The following is a 23573-nucleotide window of genomic DNA, read 5'->3' as shown; positions in this document are numbered from 1 at the left end:
ATAAACTTTTGTTAAGCAAAGGTATTAAGATATGTGGGCCAAAGACAAGGTTATGGGGTTAGATGCCACAGATCAGCCAGGGGCTTATTAAATGGTTGAACATGCTTGAGGAGCTGAATGGTCTACTCCTGTGTAATCATGGAATTGGACCTCAGAACAAAAACAGAAATAGCTGGAAAAACTCAACAGATCTTGCAGCATCAGTGGAAAGAAAACAGAGTTAACATTTCAAGTCCAGTGACACTGTTTCAGAAGGATACATCTTTTCCCACTAGCAGGCCAGACCCAGCATATGTGACAGCAGATTGGTACACAAATCACAACGGGGTTTCCCTGGGACTCCTCAATATTGACCTTGGACACCACGAAGTCTTGTGGCTTCAGGTTAAATACGGGCAAGGAAATCTTCTGCTGATTACCATCCTTCCATCCGCTGATGGATCAGTACTCCTCCATGTTGAAGAACATTTGGAGGAAGCACTGAAGGTGGCAAGGGAGCAAAATATACTCTGGGTGGAGGATTTCAACATGCACTAGCAAGAACGGTTTGGCAGCAGCATGGCTAATTGAACAGGCCAGGTTCTAAAGGACATAGCTCTAGACTGGGTCTGTGGAAGATGATGAAGGAACCAAAAGAAGGAAAACATGCTTGACTTCATCCTTACCAATCTGCTACTTGCAGATGTAACTGTCCATGACAGTATTGATAAGAGAAAACTAGGAGAAAGTAAGGACTGCAGATGCTGGAGTACCAGAGTTGAAAAATGTGGTGCTGGAAAGGCGCAGCAGGCCAGGCAGCATCCGAGGAGCAGGAGAATCGACGTTTCGGGCATAAGCCCTTCTTCAGGAATGAGGCTGGTGTGCCAAGTGGGCTGAGATAAAAGGTAGGGGGGACGGAATTTGGGGGAGGGGCGCTGGGAATACGATAGGTGGAAGGAGGTGAGGTTGAGGGTGATAGGTCGGAGAGGGGGTGGGGGCGAAGAGGTTGGGAAGAAGATTGCAGTCAAGAGGACGATGCTGAATCTGAGGGTTGGGACTGAGATAAGGTGGGGGGAGGGGAAATGAGGAAGGTGGAGAAATCTACATTCAGTATTGATAAGAGAAATCAAGCACAGTCCTGTCTTCACATTGAGGATATACTCCGTGTTGTGTGACACTTTCACCGTTCTAAATGGGACAGATCTAGCTACTCAAGGCTGGCCGTCCATGTGGTTCTATGGACCATCAACAGAAGCAAAATTGTACACCAGTACAGTCTGTAACCTCACAGCCCAGCATATCTCGCACTCAACCATTATCATCAAGCCAGGGGATCAGTGGACCGTGCAGGAGGAAATGCCAGGAGCAGTACCAGACATATCTAAGTGTGAGGTATCAACCTAGTGAAGCTACCAGACAGGACTACGTGTGAGCCAAACAGTATAAGCAGCAAGTGATAGACAGAGCGAAACGAGCCCACAACCAACAGATCAGATCAAAGCTATGCGGTTCTGCCACATCCAATTGTGAATGGTGATGGAAAATCCAACAACTCCTTAGAGGCCTTGGCTCTACAAATGTCCCCACCCTCAATGATGGAAGAGCCCAGCACATCACAAGATAAGGCTGAAGCCTTCGCAGCAATTCTCAGCCAGAAGTGCCAGATGGATGATCCACTTTGACCTCATCCAGTGGTCCTTAGCATCACAGACACCAGTCTTCCGCCAATTTGATTCACTCCACTTGATAGCAAGAAACAGTTACTGATATGAAGGCATTGGTTACTGCAAAGGTTATGGGTCCTGATATCACTCTGATAATAGTACTGAAGACTTGTGCTCAAGACTTGCCACTCTCCAAGCCAAGCTGTTCCAGGATAGCTACAACATTGACATCTACCTGACAATGCAGAAAATTGCCCAGTTATGTCCTGCACACAAAAAACAGGACAACTCCAACCTCGCCAATTATTGCCCAGTCAGCATTCTCTCAGTGCTGCCAAGCAGCACTTGCTCACAATAATCTGCTCACAGATGCCCAGTTTGGGTTCTGCTCAGCTACTCAGCTCCTGACCTCATGACAGCCTTTGTTCAAACAAGAACAAAAGAGCTGAATTTCAGAGGTGAGGTGAGAATCTGTCAATTCTTGACTTCCCAAAGCCCATCCATTATTTACAAGCCAGAGATGTGATGGAATATTTCCCACTTGCCTGGATGGGTATAGATTGAATAACACACAAGAAGCTTGGCACCATCTAGAACAAAGCAGCCCACTTGATTGGCACAACATGCACTCCCTCCAGTGCAGATGGTCAGTAGCAGCAGTGTGTACTATCTACAAGATGCACTGCAGAAACTCACCAAAGTTCCTTTGACAGCACTTTTCAAACTCACAAACACTACCAGCCAGAAAGACAAGGGCAGCAGATACATGAGAAGACCTTCACCTGCAAGTTCCCCTCCAAGCCACTCACCAGCCCGACTTGGGAATATACTGCTGTTCCCTCAGTATTGCTGGATCAAAATCCTGGAATTTCCTCCCTATGGATGTTATGGTTACAGCATGTGGACTGCAGCAGTTCAAGAAAGGAGCTCACCATACCTTCTGAAGGCCAACCAGGAAGGAGCATTACGTTCACATCCCATTTGTGAATCGAAACACATTAGTTTTGAAAACAATGCCCTGGGGTTCTCCCAAAACAGTGCAGATTCTGAGTGTTCCCACAGTGCAGGGCAGAATGAGGGTTTAGAGCATAGAATATTGTACATTACAGGACAATACCAGCTCTGTAGCCTTCAACGTTGCACCGCCCCGTGAAACCAATCTGAAGCCTACGCTATTCCATTTTCGTCCACATGTCTATCCAATGCCCATTTAAATACCCTGAAAGTTGGCCAGTCTACGACTGTTGCAGGCAGTGTTTTCCACACCCCGACTACTCTCTGAGTAAAGAAACCACCTCTGACATCTGCCTATATCTATCACCCCTCAATTTAAAGCTATGCCCCTCGTGCTAGCCATCACCATCCAAACTTCTGATTATCTTATATGTCTCAATTAAGTCACCTCTCAACCTTATTCTCTCGAACAAAAACAGCCTCAAGTCCCTCAGCCTTCCCTCATAAGACTCCCCTCCATACCAGGCAACATCCTAGTAAATCTCCTCTGAACCCTTTCCAAAGCTTCCACATTCTTCCTATAATGTGGTGACTAGAACTGTACGCAATACTCCAAATGCGGCTGCACCAGAGTTTTGTACAACTGCAGCATGACTTCATGGTTCCAAAACTCAATCCTTCTACTAATAAAACTTAACACACTGTATGCCTTCTTAACAACCCTATCAAGCTGGGTGGCAACTTTCAGGAATCTATGTACATGGACACCGAGATCTCTCTGCTCATCTACACTACCAAGAATCTTGCCATTCATCCAGTACTCTGCTTTCCTGTTACTCTTTCCAAATTGAATCACCTCACACATTTCTGCATTAAACTCCAGTTGCCACCTCTCAGCCCAGCTCTGCAGCTTTTGTAACCTACAACATCCTTCAGCATTATCCACAACTCCACTGACCTTGGTGTCATCTGCAAATTTGCTAACTCATTCTTCTATGCCCTCATCCAGGTTGTTTAGAAAAATGACAAACAACAGTGGACCCAAAACAAATCCTTGCAGCACACAACTAATAACTGAACTCAAGAATGAACATTTCCCATCAACCACCACCCTCTGTCTTGTTTCAGCTAGCCAATTTCTGATCCAAACTGCTAAATCACCCACAATCTCATGCCTCTGTATTTTGTGCAATAGCCTACTGTGGGGATACTTATCAAACGCCTTACCACATCAACTGCTTTACCCTCATCCACCTGTTTGGTTACCTTCTCAAAGAACTCAGTAAGATTTGTGAGGCACGACCTACCCTTCACAAAACCATGTTGACTATCCCTAATCAACTTATTCCTTTCTAGATGATTATAATAACACTCTTATAACACTTTCCAACACTTTACCCACAAGTAAGGCTCACTGGTCTATAATTACCAAGGTTGTCTCTACTCCCCTTCTTGAACAAGGGAACAACATTTGCTAGGCAAAAATGAGGACGGCAAATGCTGGAAATCAGAGTTGAGATGAGAGTGGTGCTGGAAAAGCACAGCAGGTCAGGCAGTGTCTGAGGAGCAGGAAAATCGAAGTTTCGGGCAAAAGTCTTTCATCAGGAATGAAAGCAGGGAGCCTCCGGGGTGGAGAGATAAATGGGAGGGGGTTGGGGCTGGGGAGAAGGTAGCAAAGAGTATAATAGGTTGATGGGGATGGGATGAAGGTGATAGCTCAGAGAGGAGGGTGGAGCAGATAGGTGGGAAGGAAGATTGGCAGGTAGGACAGGCCATGAGGATGGTGCAAACAACATTTGCTATCCTCCAGTCTTTGGCACTATTCCTGTAGACCATGATGACATAAAGATCAAAGCTAAAGGCTTGGAAATCTCCTCCCTGGCTTCCCAGAGAATCCTAGGATAAACCCCATCTGGCTCGAGGGACTTATCTATTTTTACACTTTCCAGAATGCTAACACCTCCTCCTTGTCAGCCTCAATCCCGTCTAGCTTGTATCTCAGTTTTCTCTTCGTCAACATTGTCTTTTTCCAGTGTGGATACTGACAAAACATATTCATTTAGTGCTTCCCCTATCTCCTCTGACTCCACACACAACTTCCCACTACCGTCCTTGATTGGTCCTAATCTTACTCTCATCATTCTTTTATTCCTTAAATACCTATAGAAAGCCTTAGTGTTTTCCTTGATCCTATCTGCCAACAACTTCTCATGTCTCCTCCTGGCTCTATTTAACTTTTTTCTTAGGTTGTTCCTGGCTAACCTGTCACTCTCAAGCCTTTACGTCTCATCCTAACATAAGCCTTCTTCTTCCGCTGGACAAGAGATTTAGCTTTCTTTATAAATCACATAATTCTATGTAAACTTCCTCTCTGTCTGACAAGTAGTGGGCGGCACGGTGGCACAGTGGTCAGCATTGCTGCCTCACAGCACCTGAGACCCGGGTTCAATTCCCGATTCAGGCGACTGACTGTGTGGAGTTTGCACGTTCTCCCCGTGTCTGCGTGGGTTTCCTCCGGGTGCTCCAGTTTCCTCCCACAGTCCAAAGATGTGCGGGTCAGGTGAATTGGCCATGCTAAGTTGCCCATAGTGTTAGGTAAGGGGTAAATGTAGGGGTAGGGGAATGGGTGGGTTGCACTTCGGCGGGTCGGTGTGGACTTGTTGGGCCGAAGGGCCTGTTTCCACACTGTAAGTAATCTAATCTAATCTGAAGTACATACTTATTAAGGACCCACAGTAGGTATTCCTTGAATAAGCTCCACATTTCAATTGTGCCAATCCCCGACAGTTTCCTTCCCAATTCTATGCTTCCTAAATCTTGGTTGAATTCAAGGGTAATCAGCTGTAATTTTGGGAAGGGTTAAAGAAACATGTCAAGAAGGTGTCTGGGGAGTTCAGTCAGTAAAACACCAGACTTTCACTCGTAGGATCCAGGGTTCACAACCCTGTATGGGTGTTGTTGGACTCAGCTGGCTCAGTTGGCTGGACAGCTGGTTTGCGACACCAACAGCACAGGTTCATGATGAGGTCACCATTGAAGTACTTTCTTTCTCAACCCCTCCCCTTATCTGTGACATGGTGACACTCAGGTTAAACCACCACCAGCCTCTCTCTCTCTCTCTCTCTCTCTCTCCCTCTCTCTCTCTCTGATATATACCAGAGACAATCATGACTTTACCATTTAAAGAAATGGGAACTCAGCACAAATGAACCTGTGGACATTGTAACACTCTCCAGGAAATTATTGGGATCCAGGACAATTATTGAAAACCCAGAAGCTGTGGTCTGGCTCCTCAGGTATAGAGTTTAAGACTCCTCAGGTATAGCCTCCAGTAGATTATTTCCTTTTTTGTAACCTTGGTTCTGTTTCATTCAGGACATGTTCTTCTTGAACTTCTGGAATGGAAATCTGGTCTCGGTCAGGTGATCACAGTACTGTTTCTATCAGTTTTTTTTTCTGATGGTTTGGTCATTTGGCCCAGGAAACGGAGCTCAGGTCTCGCTGATCCACATACCGTCTTTGATAAACTAAAGCTTTTCCATCTAGTCTCTGCATTTCAATTCAAGAGTAAAGGAGTCAGAAACAGTACTGTGAGAGCAGTCTTTCAAATTTGGCATTAGTTACAGGAAGAATAATTTCCACATTAATTATTTTCATCACTGTCATGAAAGAAATGGTCACCTGACATCAATACTCCATTTTGTTTGATTGGAAAGTGTCCATTTCAAACTGAGACTTCAATAATACATTCTTCTGGCTCATGGTGTACTGTGTGAGCAAAACAATGAGCACAGGCTGTCCGTCACCATGTACCACACCCACACGGGCAAGGAAACACTTCAGTTTCTTCCTCCATCAGTGAGAAACTCAGAGCAATCAGTTTTCGGTAGCATTTTTTACTTCCAAATATAGTTTATTCATCAAATATCATCACAAGTACATACAACAATGAGTTCTGTACAGTGTCTGCAGAGACAAAAAAATAATGAAAATGTTGAAATTTTTCAAATTTCTCAAAGGTTCTCTCTAGTTGCAAAAGCAAAGTAATTATGCAGAAAACTATTTATGTTCATTTCGAGGCATCAAGATGCTCTGACAACTGAATGGACCCTGGTTACACTTTGGCAGTAAGACCCTGGGTGGTGATCTTTCCCCACTACACCTTGGTGCCAGCTGCCCAATGTTTTAGTGCATCCGTCAGCACTTGGCCAGGATCTTGGAATGTGCCAGTCTGCAATACTTGGTCAAGGTCAACACTTTGCTCTGGAAGACCAACATGTTTTGGGCAGATCAAAGAGCATCTTTCACTGAGTTGATGCCCCTCCAGGTGCAGTCGATGTTTGTCTTGGTGTGTGTCACAGGGAACAGCCTGTAGAGCACAGCACCCTGCCTCATGGAGCTACTCGGGATTAACCGCAACAGAATCTTTCTCCAGACTTTCTTTGCAAAGGCACAGAAATGTGTGACAGTATCTAACAACCCACCCCCACAGCTGCTTCAAGGGCAGTGCACAGTGGTGCACAGAAACTGGGCATGACGATCAGATGGGTAAAGCACTTCTCACGACTAGCAAAGTTACATCTTGGTGCTTTCGGGAGAGTTCTGGTGATGAGGTATTCTGCCAAATGGCTTTGAGATTCTGCTCAGGGAACAACCCAACAGGGTCCACCCTCTCCTTTTCCCACAGGATCTCAAGGATACTAAGTGCTGACCACTTCCTGATGGACTTGTGATCAAAGATGTTTATTGTACCGTGAAGGACTGATGATACTGAATGCTCAAACTACTTGGAGTGTTCCACACCAACAAGGGCAAACCTATCCTTCATAACACTGGGGACACGTAGAACATCAGTTCGTAGTGAAACTTAGTATTTACATAGTAAAGGTGGCCGTCAGGGTGAGGGCAACATTGGGGATATTCTTACCCCGCCGCCTTACCCAGAGCTTTGTACACGGTGTCCCTGTGGGCATAGTCCATCTTTGATCTCCAGATGATGTAGAAGATGGCTCAGGTGACTGCAGTCGTGCAGGCTCTGGGAATAGGCAAGACCTACACCTACGGCACAATGGCACTGTTGCCTCACAGTGCCAGACACCCGGGTTCAATTCCCGCCTCAGGCAATTCTCTGTGTGGAGTTTGCGCATTCTCCAAGTGTCTGCGTGGGTTTCCTCCCACAATCCAAAAAATGTGCAGGTTAGGTGAATTGGCCATGCTAAATTGCCCGTAGTATTAGGTGAAAGGGTAAATGTAAGGGAATGGGTCTGGGATGGTTGAACTTCGGCAGGTTGGTGTGGCCGTGTTGGGCTGAAGGACCTGTTTCCACACTGTAAGTAATCTACACCACGTACAAAAATACTGAGAGTATCCCACTCCTGATGACCAAGTTTGTACTTGCAATAGGGAGGGAGTCGTACTCCCATTCTCTTGGTTTCTGCCCCATCTTGGCAGTACGCTCCTCCCAGGTTTTTGCACATGCCCCAGCCTCTCTGAACCACATTCCCAGCACCTTCAAGTTGTCTGTCGTGATGGTGAAGGGGACAAAGAATTGATCAGCCTAGTTCCCAAACAACTAAATCATGTCTCATTAACTCTATTGAAGTTTTTGAAGAAGTAACAAAGAGGATTGATGAGGATGGAGTGGTGGATGTAATCTATCTGGACTTCAGTAAGGTGTTTGACAAGGTTCCTCATGGTAGACTGGTTAGCAATGTTTAGATCACATGGAATACAGGGAAAACTAACTGTTTTGATACAGAACTGGCTTGAAGGTAGAAGACAGAGGGTGATGGAGGCCTGTGACCAGTGGAGTACCACAAGGATTGGTACAGGGTCCACTGCTTTTCATCACTTATATAAACGATTTGGATGTGAACATAGAAGGTATGGTTAGTAAATTTGCATATACACCGAAATTGAAGGTGTAGTGGACAGCAAAGAAGGTTACCTCAAAGTACAACAGGATATTGACCAGATGGGCCAATGGGCTGAGAAGTGACAGATGGAGTTCAATTTAGATAAATGTGAGGTGCTGCAGTTTGGAAAGGCAAATCAGGGCAGGACATATACACTTAATGATAAGATCCTGGGGAGTGTTGCTGAAAAAAAAGAACTTGGAGTGCAGGTTCAAAGCTCCTTGAAAGTGGAGTTGCAGGTAGATAGGATAGTGAAGAAGGCGTTTGGTATGCTTTCCTTTATTGGTCAGTGTATTGAGTACAGGAGTTGGGAGGTCATGTTGCGGCTGTACAGGACATTGGTTAGTCCATTTTTGGAATATTGTGCGCAATTCTGGTCGCCTTCCTATTGGAAGGATGTAGTGAAACTTGAAAGGGTTCAGAAAGATTTACAAGGATGTTTCCAGAGCTGGAGGGTTTAAGCTATCGGGAAAGGCTGAATAGGCTGGGGCTGTTTTCCCTGGAGCATCGGAGACTGAGGGGTGACCTTGTAAAGGTTTATAAATCATGAGGGGCATTGATAGGGTAAATAGGCAAAGTCTTTTCCCTGGTGGGGGAGTTCAGAACTTTGGATGAGGGGAAAGACATAAAAGAGAACTAAGGGGTAACTTTTTTCACGCAAAGGGTTGTGTGTGTATGGAATGAGCTGCCAGAGGAAATGGTGAATGCTGGTACAATTACAACATTTAAAAGGCATCTGGATGGGTATATGAATAGGAAGGGTTTGGAGGGATACGGGGAAGTGCTGGCAAATGGGACTAGATTAAATTAGGATATCTGGTCGGCATGGATGAGTTGGACTGAGGGGTCTGTTTCCATGCTGTACATCTCTATAACTGCATAACATGGCCTCACTCTTGCTTTGATTTATCTCGGCTGCTGAATCCAGTTCGAACTGTTGCAGATACTCATGGGTCTGCCCACTGGCAGCGGATCTGAGCAGAAAATCAACAATATACAGGGATGAAGGAGCAGCGCTCCGAAAGCTAGTGCTTCCAATTAAACCTGTTGGACTATAACCTGGTGTTGTGTGATTTTTAACTTTGTACACCCGAGTCCAACATCGGCATCTCCAATTCATGATGTACAGGGAGGCTTTGACCTGCAGGCCTCCGCTGCCAGGATTAGTCACCCTTCTCAGGATCATGTCCTTCCTCTTGGACATGGCAAAAGGTTCTACACAGCACAAAAACAAGGCAGCAGGCTGGGGGCAGCCTCACCAGACTCCAGATCTGATCAGGAAGCTTCCCGATTCACACCCGTGGATTGAGACTTCATCAACAGTATTGGTTAGAGCAGTCGGATCCAATTGGGGATTCCTTCTCCACAGCCCATGTTGCAGAGTACATCCCACATGTACATGTGCCATATCCTGTCAAAGGCCTTCTTCTGGTTGAGACTGATGACAGGCATCCACCTCCCTGTCCTACACAGAGACTCTCAGAAATCGTCCTGCTCGGTAAAGCACAGGTTTGGTCAGGGTAAATCTTCAATCCCAGAACAGATCTGACTCGATTGATTATGATCTTAGACAGGAAATTATAATCTACATTCAACAGTGAGACTGTCACCAATACTGCTCACAGTTCAGATGGTGCCCTGTTCTACTGGTTGCTCTAACTGATCAGCAATGGACAGATGTCAGAGATTTCAGTTCTCCTCTTTGTGCACATGTCTATCTCTAGGAATTCTGGCTGAGCAGTTTGTGCCTGATGGGCCTCACCTACACTTACTGAGTGCAGACAGAGGATCCTGGGTCAAACTGATGAACTGGCAACACAGCACCATGTACCTATTCTTTGGCATTTCTGGGATTGTGGACATGCTGACGTATTCCTCACTCCGGCTCCCCATTGGCCTAGATCGTCTTGTTCTTTCGCTGGCCGTGTTTAATGAAGGTGAGTGACTCTGTGCTCGACTACATGACCCACCAACACAAAATGTAGTACCATTACTTCAACATCTCTCAACTCTGATCTCCAGCATCTGCAGTCCTCACTTTCTCCATTACTTTAACAACATGGCGTGTACTAGCTCACAAGGTCAGCACTTGTCCTGGATGTAATGTTGCTTACATTGTACTGATGCTTCCCCCACAACCCCACTGACCCCAAACCCTCAATGGATCACCCCACACTAACCCCTGACCCTCAATGACTCGCCCTGCATGGACTCCTGACTCTGGCCCTCATTGACATCATCTTGACCCACACTAACCTCTGACCATCACTGGCTCTCACCACACTGTCCCCTCCCCCACAATGATTCGCATCACACTGACCCCTCACCAAATTGACTTGCTTGACACTAACCCTTGGTCCTCATTGATGTGCCCCATTCTGGACCCCCGACTCACACTGACTCACTCTACACTGACATCTGACCCTTATTAACTCGCCCCACACTGATCCCTCCCCAATTGACTTACTCCACACTGACCCTTGACCCTCATTGACTTTACTCCATGCTGACCTGTGACCCTCATTGATTCTACTCCATACTGACCCCTGCCCTCAGTGACTTACCTGATACTAATCCCTGACCCTCACTGACTTGCTCCACACTGACACAACGCCAGGTTATAGTCCAACAGGTTTAACTTGAAGTACAAGTCTTTGGAGAGCTGTTTCTTCATCAGATAGCCAATGGGGCAGGATCATAAGACACAAAATTTAAAGCAAAAGATTAAAGTGTCATACAACTGATGCAAAGTATTGAACACATTTTAGATTGCTGTTAAATCTTTAATTAGAATGGGAATACAGGTTTTGAGAGAATAATTTGTAAATCCCAGATCTTCTATCAAGTCACATTCCTGAGGTAACTTAAGGTTTTTTAAACAAAAGGTGACATCTCAGCTCAGACAGTGCATTAAAGGGGTGAGGTTAGAGTCCGTCTGTATCCCAATCTTGAGTCAGACTGGTCGTATTTTCAAAGTAGGAATTCATAAAATGTCACATGGGCTGGCTGCCTATAGATTGTGGGCATTTTGAACAGAATGGTGTGTGTGTGTGTGTGTGTGTGTGTGTGTGTGTTTGGGGGGTGGCGGGAGAGAGAGAGAGAGAGAGAGTGTGTGGGAGAGAGTATGCTTCCACTTCTCTTCTTTAAACAATGGCCATAACTCAAACAGAGTATTGTTCACAGCAAACTGCCCAGCCTTCAGGACATCGACCACAACACTGTACAACACTATCACAGCAACCACTGCAAGACGTGTCAGAGTGCCAACATGGATACTACCATATACGTGGGGACACCACCCACCATGTACACGGCAGGTATTCATGTGACCCAGCCAACGTTGTCTATCTCATACACGGCAGGCAGGAATGCCCTGACACATGGTGCATTGGTGAGACCAAACAGACATTAAGACAACTGATGAATGGACATTGCACAACAATCGCCAGACAGGGATATTCCCTCCCAGTCAGGGAACACTTTAGTGGTCAAGGACATTCGGCCTCAGATCTTTGGGTAACCATCCTCCAAAGTGGACTTTCGGATATGCAACAACGCAGAGTCACTGAATAGAGGCTGATAGCCAAAAGAACGACCTCAACCAGGATCTTGGATTCATGTCACACTACAGGCAACCCCACTACAATATACACATACACATACTCACACACAAGCATATATACACACACTCTTACACACAATCACACGACAGGCAACCCCACTACACTATACACACTTACACACATACTCACACACAAGCATATATACACACACTCTTACACACAATCACACTCACACAGACCCTCTCTCAGACACATACACATACCCTCCCAACTCACGCTCACGTGCACACCCTCTTACAAGCACACACTCTGTCAAACTCATGCACACACTCTATCAAGCATGCACGCACACACACTCCCTCTCTCTCCCACTTTCACACACACACACACACACACACACACACACACACACACACACACACACACACACACACACACTCCCCCTCTCTCTCCCACTCTCCCACACATACTCCCTCTCTCTCTCCCACTGTCTCACACACACACTCCCTCTCTCTCTCTCCTGTCTCACACACACACACACACATATATATATAAATAAGTCTATTCGGTGAATTTACATTTGCAGATTTGAATTTGTATTTTGTTCAAAAAGCCCACAATCTGTAGGTAATCAGCCCATGTGACATTTTATAAATTCCTACTTTGGAAACAGGACCAGTCTGACTCAAAGTTGGGATATAGACAGACTTTAACCTCACACCTTTAATGCACTGCCTGAGCTGAGATGTCACCTTTTTTTTATGAAACCTTAAATTATCTCGGGACTGTGACTTGAAAGGAGTTCTGGGATTTACATATTAATCTCTCGAAAGCTTCACTTCCATTCTAAATGATTGAAGACTAAACAGCAATCTCGGTTTGTTCAATACTTCGCATCAGTTGTATGACACTTAATCTATTCTGTGTCCTATGATCCTACTGTACTAGCTACCTGATGAAATAGCAGCGCTCTGAAAGCTTGTACTTCCAAAGAAACAAGTTGGACTATAACCTGGTGATGTGTGATTTTTAACTTTCTCTTGAACATTTGACATTTTTAGACCTCAGGCACACAAAACTTATGGTAAATCCTCTCCCCTGCTCTATTAAAGCCCCTGGGACACCAGTAGCATTCCATCATTGGAGCAGGAGGTTCCCTGTTCCCACAGAGAGTCAGCTGGCATCGACCAACTCAGAGAAATTGGGCTCGGAGCGTGGAAGGAAGCTTTTGCCCCACCCTATTCCACCCCATCACCCCCCCCACTCCCGATCCACCTACTGTATCGATGCAAAAAGAAACAGAAATTGCTCAAGAAACTCTGGAGATCTGACAGCAACTGTGGAGAGTAAACAGTTAATGTTTCGAGTCCAGTGACCCTTCTCCAGAACTTATTTTTGAAAACGTAAGAAACGGTGTTTTTTTACGATTTCCCTAAATAAATTCCCTAATAAATTTTAAAAATAAGAAACCAATGTCCCTTTTAAAAATGACAAATTCTGCCCAGTTGAAAATCACACAAAATAGCAAATAGAGTCATAGACATATACAACTCGTCCATGCCGACCAGATATCCCAATCTAATCTAGTCCCATTTGCCAGCACTTGGCCCATAACCCCCTAAACCCTGCCTATCCATATAACCATCCAGATGCCTTTTAAATACTGTAATTGTACCAGCCTCCACCACTTCTTTAGATTAGATTAGATTAGATTCCCTACAGTGTGGAAACAGGCCCTTCAGCCCAAACCGACCCTCCAAAGAGTAACCCACCCAGACCCGTTCCCCCTAACTAATGCACCTAACACTATGGGCAATTTAGCATGACCAATTTACCTAACCTGCACATCTTTGGACTGTGGGAGGAAACCAGAACACCCAGAGGAAAACTACGCAGACACAGGGAGAATGTGCAAACTCCACACAGAAAGTCGCCCAAAGCTGGAATTGAACCTGGGTCCCTGGTGCTGTGAGGCAGCAGTGCTAACTACTGACCCACCGAGCTGCTGCCTTCTGGAAGCTCATTCCATATATGCACCACCCTCTGCATGGAAAAATTGTCCCTTAGGTCCCTTTTAAATCTCTCCGGTCTCATCTTAAACATATGCCCTCTAGTTCTGGACTCCTCCAGTTCAAGGAGAAGGACTTGCCTATTTATCCTATCCATGCCCCTCATGATTTTATAAACCTCTATAAGGTCACCCCTCAGCCTCTGATGCTCCAGGAAAAACAGCCCCAGTCTATTCAGCCTCTCCCTGTAGCTCAAATCCTCCAACCCTGGCAACGTCCTTATAAATCTTTTCTGAACCCTTTCAAGTTTCACAACATCTTTCCAATAGGAAGGAGACCAGAATTGCACACAACATGCCAAAAATGGCCTAATCAACATCTTGTACAGCTGCATCATGACCTCCCAACTCCTATACTCAATGCTCTGAACAGTAAAGAAAAGCATACCAAACTAACCTATTTAACTGAGACTCCACTTTCAAGGAGCTATGAACCTGCACTCCAAAGTATCTTTGTTCAGCAACATTCCTCAGGACCTTACCATTAAGTATGTATGTCCTGCCCTGATTTGTCTTTCCAAAATGCAGCACCTCGTATTTATCTAAATTAAATTCCACCTGCCACTCCTCAGCCCATTGGCCCATTTGCTCAAGACCCCGTTGTACTCTGAAGTAACCTTCTTTGCTGTTCTCAACCCCCTCAAATGAGTTCTCCTCAGAGTCAAAACTATAATTTCTGCCATAGTTATAATCTATGAGAAATAAATGCAGCAGATCTCAAAACAGAAACCTAAAATCTATCAGAGCTGGAAGGAAAATATTGACTCTTTATCCAAAGCATTCCAGCTTCTGGAGCATCATGTTTTGGAAATCAGCATTGGTGTGATTCGCAGCATGAACATTGGGCTCCATGTGATTGCTTGTTGATGTCTACCTTACTTTCTGCAGGTTTTTTATTTTATTTCCATGTCCAACACCGACCCCCTCTCGATCTGCACATCCACTCCTTGCTGCTCACCGCGGTGTTCGGAGGCTCCATCATCATTATGTTAGAGGTTTTCCTGAGGGATAACATCATCTTGGAGTTATTCCGAACCAGTCTGGCAATTCTACAGGGCACCTGGTTCTGGCAGGTGAGTTGTACACAACATCCCCACCCCACTTGCCAACTCCAACTCCACGGACAGGGTTTAGCCATTGGGCTCAGCAATCCAAGGTGAGAGGGGTACAGCATCCCAAGGTGGGCAGGGTACAGAGCCACGAGGTAGGGTGGGTACTCTCAATTCTCACATCATCCAACTCCGCAGTGATTTTATCTGAATTGGTCATTGAAAGGCTATGTGTGGGAGAAGGCCAGATGGCTGGTGGGGATGGGGAGGGTCTGATGGGATGTGGGGGAAAGGGCTGGTGGGGATGGGGAGGGTCTGATGGGAAAGGGGGGGAAGGGGCTGGTGGGGATGGGGAGGGGCTGATGGGATGTGGGGAAAGGGGCTAATGGGATGTGGGGGAAGGGGCTGGTGGGATGTGGGGGATGGGTCTGGTGGGATGTGGGGAGAGGGATGGTGGGTTGAGGGGGAAGGGGCTGATGGGATAAGGGAGAAAGGATGGTGGGTTGAGGGGGAAGGGTCTGGTGGGATGTGGGGGAAGGGATGGAGGGATAAGGGAGAAGGGGCTGGTGGGATAAGGGGGGAGGAGCTGGTGGGATGTGGGGGAAGGGATGGTGAATGTGGGAGAAGGGGCTAGTAAGATGTGGGGGAAGGGGATGGTGGGATGTGGGGGAAGGGGATGGTGGGATGTGGGGGAAGGGGATGGTGGGATGTGGGGAAGGGATGGTGGGATGTGGGAGAAGGGGCGAGTAAGATGTGGGGGAAGGGGATGGTGGGATGTGGGGAAATGGGCTGGTGGGATGTGGGGGAGGGAAGGGATGGTGGGATGTGGGGGAAGGGGCTGGTGGGATGTGGGGAAATGGGCTGGTAGGATGTGGGGAATGGGCTGTTGCAGAAAACAAAAAATGCTAGAGATCTCAGCCGTTGAGGGTGGGGTAGGGTCAGGCAGCATCTATGGTGAGAAAGCAAGCTAATGTTTCGAGTCTAGATGACTCTTCATCAGTAGAAGTGAAGTGTGGAGGGGGCAGGGGGGAGATGGAGTGCTGGAGAAGAAAGGATGTTGACAGTGCAGATTAAGTGATTGGAATGTAAGAATGGCAGAACAATGGTGTATCTAACTGCCAGACTGGGAAGAACAGACAGTACCACTGGATTAAACAAATTTGTCAAGGTCCTGGCGGGAGCAATGAAGTGGCACCGAAACAGTCATTGATATACTGAGAAAGAGAAATGGGGGAGGGGGCTAGTGTAGCACTGGAACAAGAATTGTTCCACATACCTCAAAGAGGCAGGCATAACTGGGACCATGCAGATACCCACAGCCACTCTTCTAACTTGGCAGAAGTGAGATGAATTAAAGGAGAAATTGTTCAGTCAAGTTCAGCCAAGTGAAGGAGAGCGGTGGTGTGTGGGAATTGTTCAGGCCTCTGGTCGAGGAAGAAGCCAAGAACACTCAGACCATCCTGGTGGGAAATGGAGGTGTAAAGGGATTGGAGAGCCATGGTGCACAGTAGGCAGTTAGGGCCAGGGATGTGGGGAAGGGATGGTGGGATGTGGGAGAAGGGGCAGAGTGCATCAGAGGAATCGCAGATGTAGGTGGGCAAGGTCTGGACAAGTGGAGGGAGAATGGAGTCAAGGTAGGAGGAAATGAGCTCAGTGGGAAGGAACAGGCTGATACGATGGGCCTCCCGGAGCAGTCTGGTTTGTCAGTTTTGGGCAGGAAGTAAGAGCAGGCTGTCTGGGGTTGGGAGACTATAAGGTTGGAGGCAGTGGGGGGAAAGATCTCCGCAGATAATGAGGTCGGTGACAGTCCTGGCAACAATGGCTTGCTGTTCGGATGTGGGGTCATGGACCAGGGAAGGGAGGAAGATGTGTCCGAGTGTTGGTGTTCAGTCTCGACAAGGTAAAGGTCAGTGCAGCAGACTATAACGGCACCACCTTTGTCAAGGGGCAGGGTGTGTGTGTGTGTGTGTGTGTGTGTATGTGTGTGTGTGTGTGTGTGTGTGTGGTTAGGGTTGGACTTGAGAGAGCGAAGTGCAGCAATTTCAGAAGGGGACAGGTTACAGTGGGTGGGGGGAGCAGAGAAATTAAGACAGCCGCTGTCACATTGGCAGTTTTCAGCGAAGAGATCGAGGATAGGTAAAAGGCCAGAGGAAAGGATCCAAGTGGAGGATGAATACTGGAAGTGGGTGAAGGGATGAGTGGAATGGGGTGTGTGTGGGAGGGGTCCTGGCTGTGGAAGTGAGCACGGAGATGGAGGCAGTGGAAAAACAGATCAATATCATGACAAACCTGAAATTCAGTGAAGATGGTAGCCTAGGGCAGTATGTTTAACCTCAAACAGGGGAAGGTCAGGAGGTATGGTGAAAATACAGCAAGTGCTGGGTTGGGGGGAGTAACGTCCGGGGAACAGAAAGGTATGGCATCTGAGGGCTGAGTGCTAAGGGACATTAAAGGGTCAGTTCTGAGTGACGGGAGAGGATGGGGTCTGAGAGTGTGGGAGGATGGCGCAGAATGGACATTGGAGTCTATAAGTTGCAGGAGCTTGCACCTTGTTGCCTGAAAGAAACAGCCTTTTGTTGAGGCAATGATGAAGTGAAACTGGGGAACGGCACAGCTTTGAGAGAAGGTGAGTCGATGTTGCTGCAGAGTAGAGTCGAGTGTGCGCATACGATGGTGCATGGTTTTGATTGTGGATCACATGATATGGCAGGAACGGCAGTTTGAGGAACATCATCTCTCATGGAGACACTTATAATTCTGGGTGGATTCTGGGTGGAGAGATGACTCTTCAAGTTTAGGTGACTCTTCATCAGAGCTGAAATGAAGTGTGGAGGGGACAGCATTTATGCAATAGTTTGGGGTTGGGGAAGAAACATTGTTGATAGTTCATTCCTTCCTTTCCTTTAGCTTTGCTTGTTCCATTCTCTGTCAGTATGTCCTCTTTCAAACCCCCCCCCCTCCATCCCCCACCCCAGTGGTACTGTCTGTCCTTCCCAGTCTGACAGTCAGACACACTATTGTTCTGCCTTTCTCACATTCCAATCACTTAATCTGAACTGTTGGCATCCTTTCTCCCCAGCACTTCAATCCTGCCCCCCCGCCCCCCACACTTCATTTCAGCTCTGATGAAGAGTCATCTAAACTCAAAACATTAGCTCTCTCTCTCTCTCTCTCTCTATGAATGTTGCCTGACCCACTCTGATCTCCAGCATTTGTTGTTTTCAGTACAGATTCCAGCATCTGCAGTAATTTGCTCCTCAGGGCTGGTGCAGTGTGGGACAGGAGGTAGCAGGTGTGGAGGAGGAGAGTGACAGATTGTGAGCAAGGAACTAACTGGATGAGGGAGAGGGGACTGACAGGGTGTGGAGATATGTTGGGGAGTGGCAGGGGAACCAGGGAGGCTCCTGTTTAAGCTTTAGCTGGAGTCTTCTCTGAAGCAGCTGCAGGCTGCAGGTGAGGTAAGGGGCGGGGGGAGCATATCCATTCAGAGGCACCCTCCCACGAATTTACAAAACCTTTTGGGTTCAGAAAATTCCAGTCATCCCCCAAATGGGAGCTGAGCTGCAGCTGAGACTTGGAAGGCAGGGTAGGCCTCAAAGCCTGCCTGGAATGTTAGGTAAACCAGGAAAATTGAAAATGTGTTGAGGAACCTAGGAATAAAACATATGGGAAACCGCATATCTATTGCACTTCCTGTCCATTCCAATTTGAAATGTTTTGGCCTCAGTCTGTACCTGATATCAAACATGTATAATATTTATAATCATAATTATTAAGGGTATATGCTAACTTGAGACACATTGCATTTTCTTGCAAATGCTGGAATATTCAAGTTGAAATATTTTTGCAATGTTTTGTTTACAAACCTTTGGGGAATAAAGATAACCGTGCCTCCACTCTGCCAAGGCGAGACTGCTTCCAGGCAGCTGTCCCTCGGTCCCATGTCTCAGGGGTTAACAGACCAAGAGGAAACCTTCAGAGCTTCCATTCTCTGTATACCCACCATTCTGCCCATTGTTCACACTTCGAGAAAACTGGCTCACAGTAGAAAGGGGTGCTGACCTGTAGCATAAACATTCAGAGCCAACCACTTCTTACTCAGTTCCCTATTAAGGTGTCTGCATTGGGGCAGGGTGGAGTTTAACAATATTTGCTAAGGGATGTATCTGCTCTTTTCAGATTGGCTTTGTGCTGTACCCCCCCAGCGGTGGGCCCAAGTGGAACGAAACTGACCATGGAAATATCATGTTCATTACACTGTGTTTCTGTTGGCATTTTGCAGTGGCACTTACTATCATGGCTATCAGTTACACACTGATGTACTGGTGAGTTCATACTGACAACGGGTATGAAACAGGGTTGGAACAGATCAGCACACACTGTGTTTCGTCGAACTAACAGAAAAATGTTAAACACGATGGTTGTCATTTCAAAATTGTTATAAAGTTTTGCTCTGCCAGTGGGAGAGTCAGAATCATTGGTGACCTTTAAGCGGCAATTGGATAGGTACATGGATAGATGCTTAAGCTAGGACAAATATTCTGCACAACATCATGGGGGGAAGGGCCTGTTCTGTGCTGTGTTGTTCTATGTTCTATGTTCTATGTCTGCTAAATGTGTCAGTGACAGGAAACATTAGTCAGGAGACAGTCGTCACTAACAACCCCACTTCACCCTCTCAAACACTCTCACAATATCCAACATGACCTCAACACTGGGTCCAAATCATAGAACTCCTTCCCCAACAACACCTTCATCACATGGACTGTAGCAATTGAAGAGAAACTTTATCACCACAACACCATAGATATAAAAGCAGAAATAGACCATTCATACCATTGCGTATGGTCTGACAACTCTGGCAACTAGAGATGGCTAATTAATGCTACAAGGGTCTTAGTACCCATGGTACAGGTACTGACACTGACTCCGAGACAGAAGATGTCTGTGACTAGGAGTTCTGTCAATGCATATCTGCAACATTGGGAGGGTGGAATGTGGCGCTGGTCATCCTATTCTTGAAGCTGCTATTCTCCTGCTTTCTTTGTAGGTTTGTAAAGATAAAGTCCCGGAAGTCTGGTGCAATGGAGCTGGGGGAGTTAAAGAGCTCAGAGAGGAACTCTCATATCAATCTGCTGAATGGTTCTGATGAGGAATGAACACCCTGATCGAGAAGCAGCCAGTAGATATTCCTCAATCAACATCGAGAAGCTAATCAATTTTATCCAATTATTTTGAACTGTGAACTTTAAAAAAAACTGCTTCCTTCTGCTGATTTGCTGATTGCTGTGGGGAGAGGGAGAGGGAGAGGGGGTGGGAGTGGGAGAAAGAATGAGCAGACGGGGCATGCAGCAGCAGCAGCTTGGGACTGATGCTGACCCCTGGCAAGCAGCATTGGAGCTCAGACAGGGATTGGCCTGGAAATGTCAGCCTTGCCTTCGCCAACAGATTAGATTTCACAGGGGCATTAAGGTTTTCAGCAATCAGACAGGAGCAGGGTTTGAGTTAGAATTCCTTCCTCAATGATGGAATCTTTGAGAGAATATTAGAATTTACAGGAACAGGAAAAAAACGTGCAGACACCCAACACCCTATAATCGCATCTCCTGGGTTAAGTGTGAAGAGTTTACAGGTGACTGAATCACTGAATTTAAAACGCTAGGTTAGACTGTGTGTCGGTCTTTGCTCCCCCCGCCAACCTCCTCCTCCTCCTCCACCCCCACCCCCGTGGATTCGCCTTGTGTCCTCATACCCTTATTTCTCAATAAGCAATGTAATATTTCCATTAAAGATTTGCATGAAGTGTAAACCTCACTGCCCTGAGGCAAGTGCAGATTCAAGGAAAGGATCCTCCACTGATAGAATTCTGATCACACTCTTGTTTTAATTAATAATTCTCTACTTTTGTCTCTAACTTATGTCAATAGTTTTATTACTTGTCCAGTTTATATACGGTGTTATGTAAATTGAAGTACCTCAGACTTCTTCAATATTTTCTTTTAGGATGTGGCTGCAAATTGCTGGCATTCTCATTGTCTCCAAAACAATGCAACCTTAACTTTAAATAAATGAGTGAATTGTAATGACTGTGTGAACTAACTTGATTCTAAAGTTTTCCATTCACTCCTCTCCATGCACTCCAGCCATTTTGGTCTGAAAATGAAATTGCTGCAATTGGTACATTTTTTCCAGAATTATAATGTTGTCAGTGGCAATTACAAAAGAGACTGGATCTGCCCAAAAGCTTCCTTTTGGGACATTCAAATTGGCTAAATTCTCATGAGGTCAGGTTATAGGAACAGGAATAAGCAACTCAGCCCATCAGGTCTGCTCATTTTAATGTGATTATGGCTGATTAGATTAGATTAGACTTACAGTGTGGAAACAGGCCCTTCGGCCCAACAAGTCCACACCGACACACCGAAGCGCAACCCACCCATACCCCTACATTTACCCTTTACCTAACACTACGGGCAATTTAGCATGGCCAATTCACCTGACCCGCACAGTCTTTGGACTGTGGGAGGAAACCGGAGCACCCAGAGGAAACCCACACAGACAAGGGGAGAACGTGCAAACTCTACATAGTCAGTCGCCTGAGTCGGGAATTGAACCCGGGTCTCAGGCGCTGTGAGGCAGCAGTGCTAACCACTGTGCCACCGTGCCGCCCACAAATTGAACACTTCAGTGCCTTTTGTCTGCATTATCCCATAACCATTTACAGTATTGCTAGTTAAAATACATTAACCTCTACTTTAACGAATCTCAAGAACTGAGAATCCCCAATTTGCCCAATCTGTCTTCACAGTAGAGTCCCACCATTGCAGGAACAAGCCTTGTGAATATTCATTTCACTCGCCCCATGGCAATCAGATTTGCCCCGAAATAAGGAGACCGAAATTGCACACAGTTCTACAGGTATGGTCTAACCAAGCTCCAAACCAGCTTTTACTTTCATTAGTGAACATAACAAGATACAGTTCAGTTGGTGCTGTAGAATGTTGTTGGCTCATAAGGCCCAGCTTCAAAACTTGCCTCACTATTTAAAACACTTTTCTTATGATATTTTTAGTTGTTATTTGTCCCTGCACTAAGCCTACACTTATACAATTAAATTCCTTTTCTCCATACACATTTCCATGTTCTACTGATTGATCGAAAGGATTCTGATCTTCTTGACAAAGCTGGTCATTCAAGTAAAAAAAATTGAATTGAATTGAATTGAATTTATTGTCAGGTGTACAAGTGAGAAGGGCAGAGTGAAAAGCTTTGTCTTGCGAGCAATACAGGCAGATCACAGAGTTAAGTAGCATAGAAAGTAAATAATCGTTAACAGCAGCAAAAACAAAAACACAGGTACAGACGAATGTTAAGAGTTTGTGAGCCCATTCAGTATTCTAGCAACAGTAGGGTAGAAACTGTTTTAAGACTGGCTGGTGCATGTGTTCAGGCTTCTGTACCTTCTCCCAGTGGTAGATATTATAGAAAAATATTGCCAGGGTGGGATGGATCTTTGAGAATGCTGGCAGCCTTTCCTTGACACCGGGCCTGGTAGATGGATCCTATAGATGGGAGGTTGGCCTTTGTGATTGTCCGGGCTGAGATCACCATTCTGTGTAACCGTCTCTGATCTTGAATGATGCAGTTGCCGTACCAGGTAGTTATACATCCAGACAGAATGCTCCCGTTGGCGCACCTGTAAAAGTTGGCAAGGGTATTCACTATCATGCCAAATTTCCTCAGCTGCCTGAGGAAGAAGAGATGTTGCTGGGCCTTTGTAACCAGTACATCCACATGAAAAGTCCAAGAAAGCTTATTGTTGATGACCACTCCCAGGAGCTTGACACTCTCTACTTGCTCCCCCTCTGTGATGTTAATGTGTAGGGGGCATGAGTAACATCCCGCCAAAAGTCAATAATGAGTTCCTCGGTTTTGCAGGCATTGAGAGCTAGGTTGTTCTCAGTGCACCATTCCTGGAGACATCCGGTTGAGGTGGAATCAATAACTCATATTTCAGATTGATGAGATTTTGATTTCTTCCCCTGCTCTATCGATCCATAAGATTTCTCTGATGTAAATTGATGCAATCATTTTTTAAGAAATATTAGAAAAGATGTTTCTGAATATTAATGTGGATGGATATTACTAAGGTGAAGTTTAATATTTTTTGTTGCTGGATTAGTAGGGAACAAAATTTCCCTTTCTTTGACTCAAAATAGTTAATTGACCCTCTAATTGTGACTAAATTCATAGATTCATAGAGATGTATAGCACAGAAGTAGACCCTTCGGTCCAACTTGTCCATGCCCACCAGATATCCTAAATTAATCTAATCTCATTTGCCAGCATATTTGGCCCATATCCCTGTAAACCCTTCCTAT

At 45.9% G+C, this 23573-nt stretch overlaps 1 protein-coding gene across 1 annotated transcript in view; it reads left to right on the top strand.

The window, feature by feature from the left end:
- The window catches only part of tmem45b (transmembrane protein 45B), a 47095-nt gene extending 25820 nt beyond the window's left edge, over nt 1-21275 (top strand). Inside the window, exons 3-6 of the mRNA XM_060846711.1 lie at nt 10237-10449; nt 15032-15216; nt 19372-19517; nt 20243-21275. Coding sequence (XP_060702694.1) covers nt 10237-10449; nt 15032-15216; nt 19372-19517; nt 20243-20351 — 653 coding nt within the window. The 3' untranslated portion in view covers nt 20352-21275. The remainder of the gene's footprint in view (nt 1-10236; nt 10450-15031; nt 15217-19371; nt 19518-20242) is intronic.
- Nucleotides 21276-23573: the final 2298 nt, after the last annotated feature.

The sequence above is a fragment of the Hemiscyllium ocellatum genome, chromosome 29 (genome assembly GCF_020745735.1).
Source record: "Hemiscyllium ocellatum isolate sHemOce1 chromosome 29, sHemOce1.pat.X.cur, whole genome shotgun sequence".
Classification (NCBI taxonomy): domain Eukaryota; kingdom Metazoa; phylum Chordata; class Chondrichthyes; order Orectolobiformes; family Hemiscylliidae; genus Hemiscyllium; species Hemiscyllium ocellatum.
This window is presented reverse-complemented; position numbering and strand designations above follow the sequence as displayed.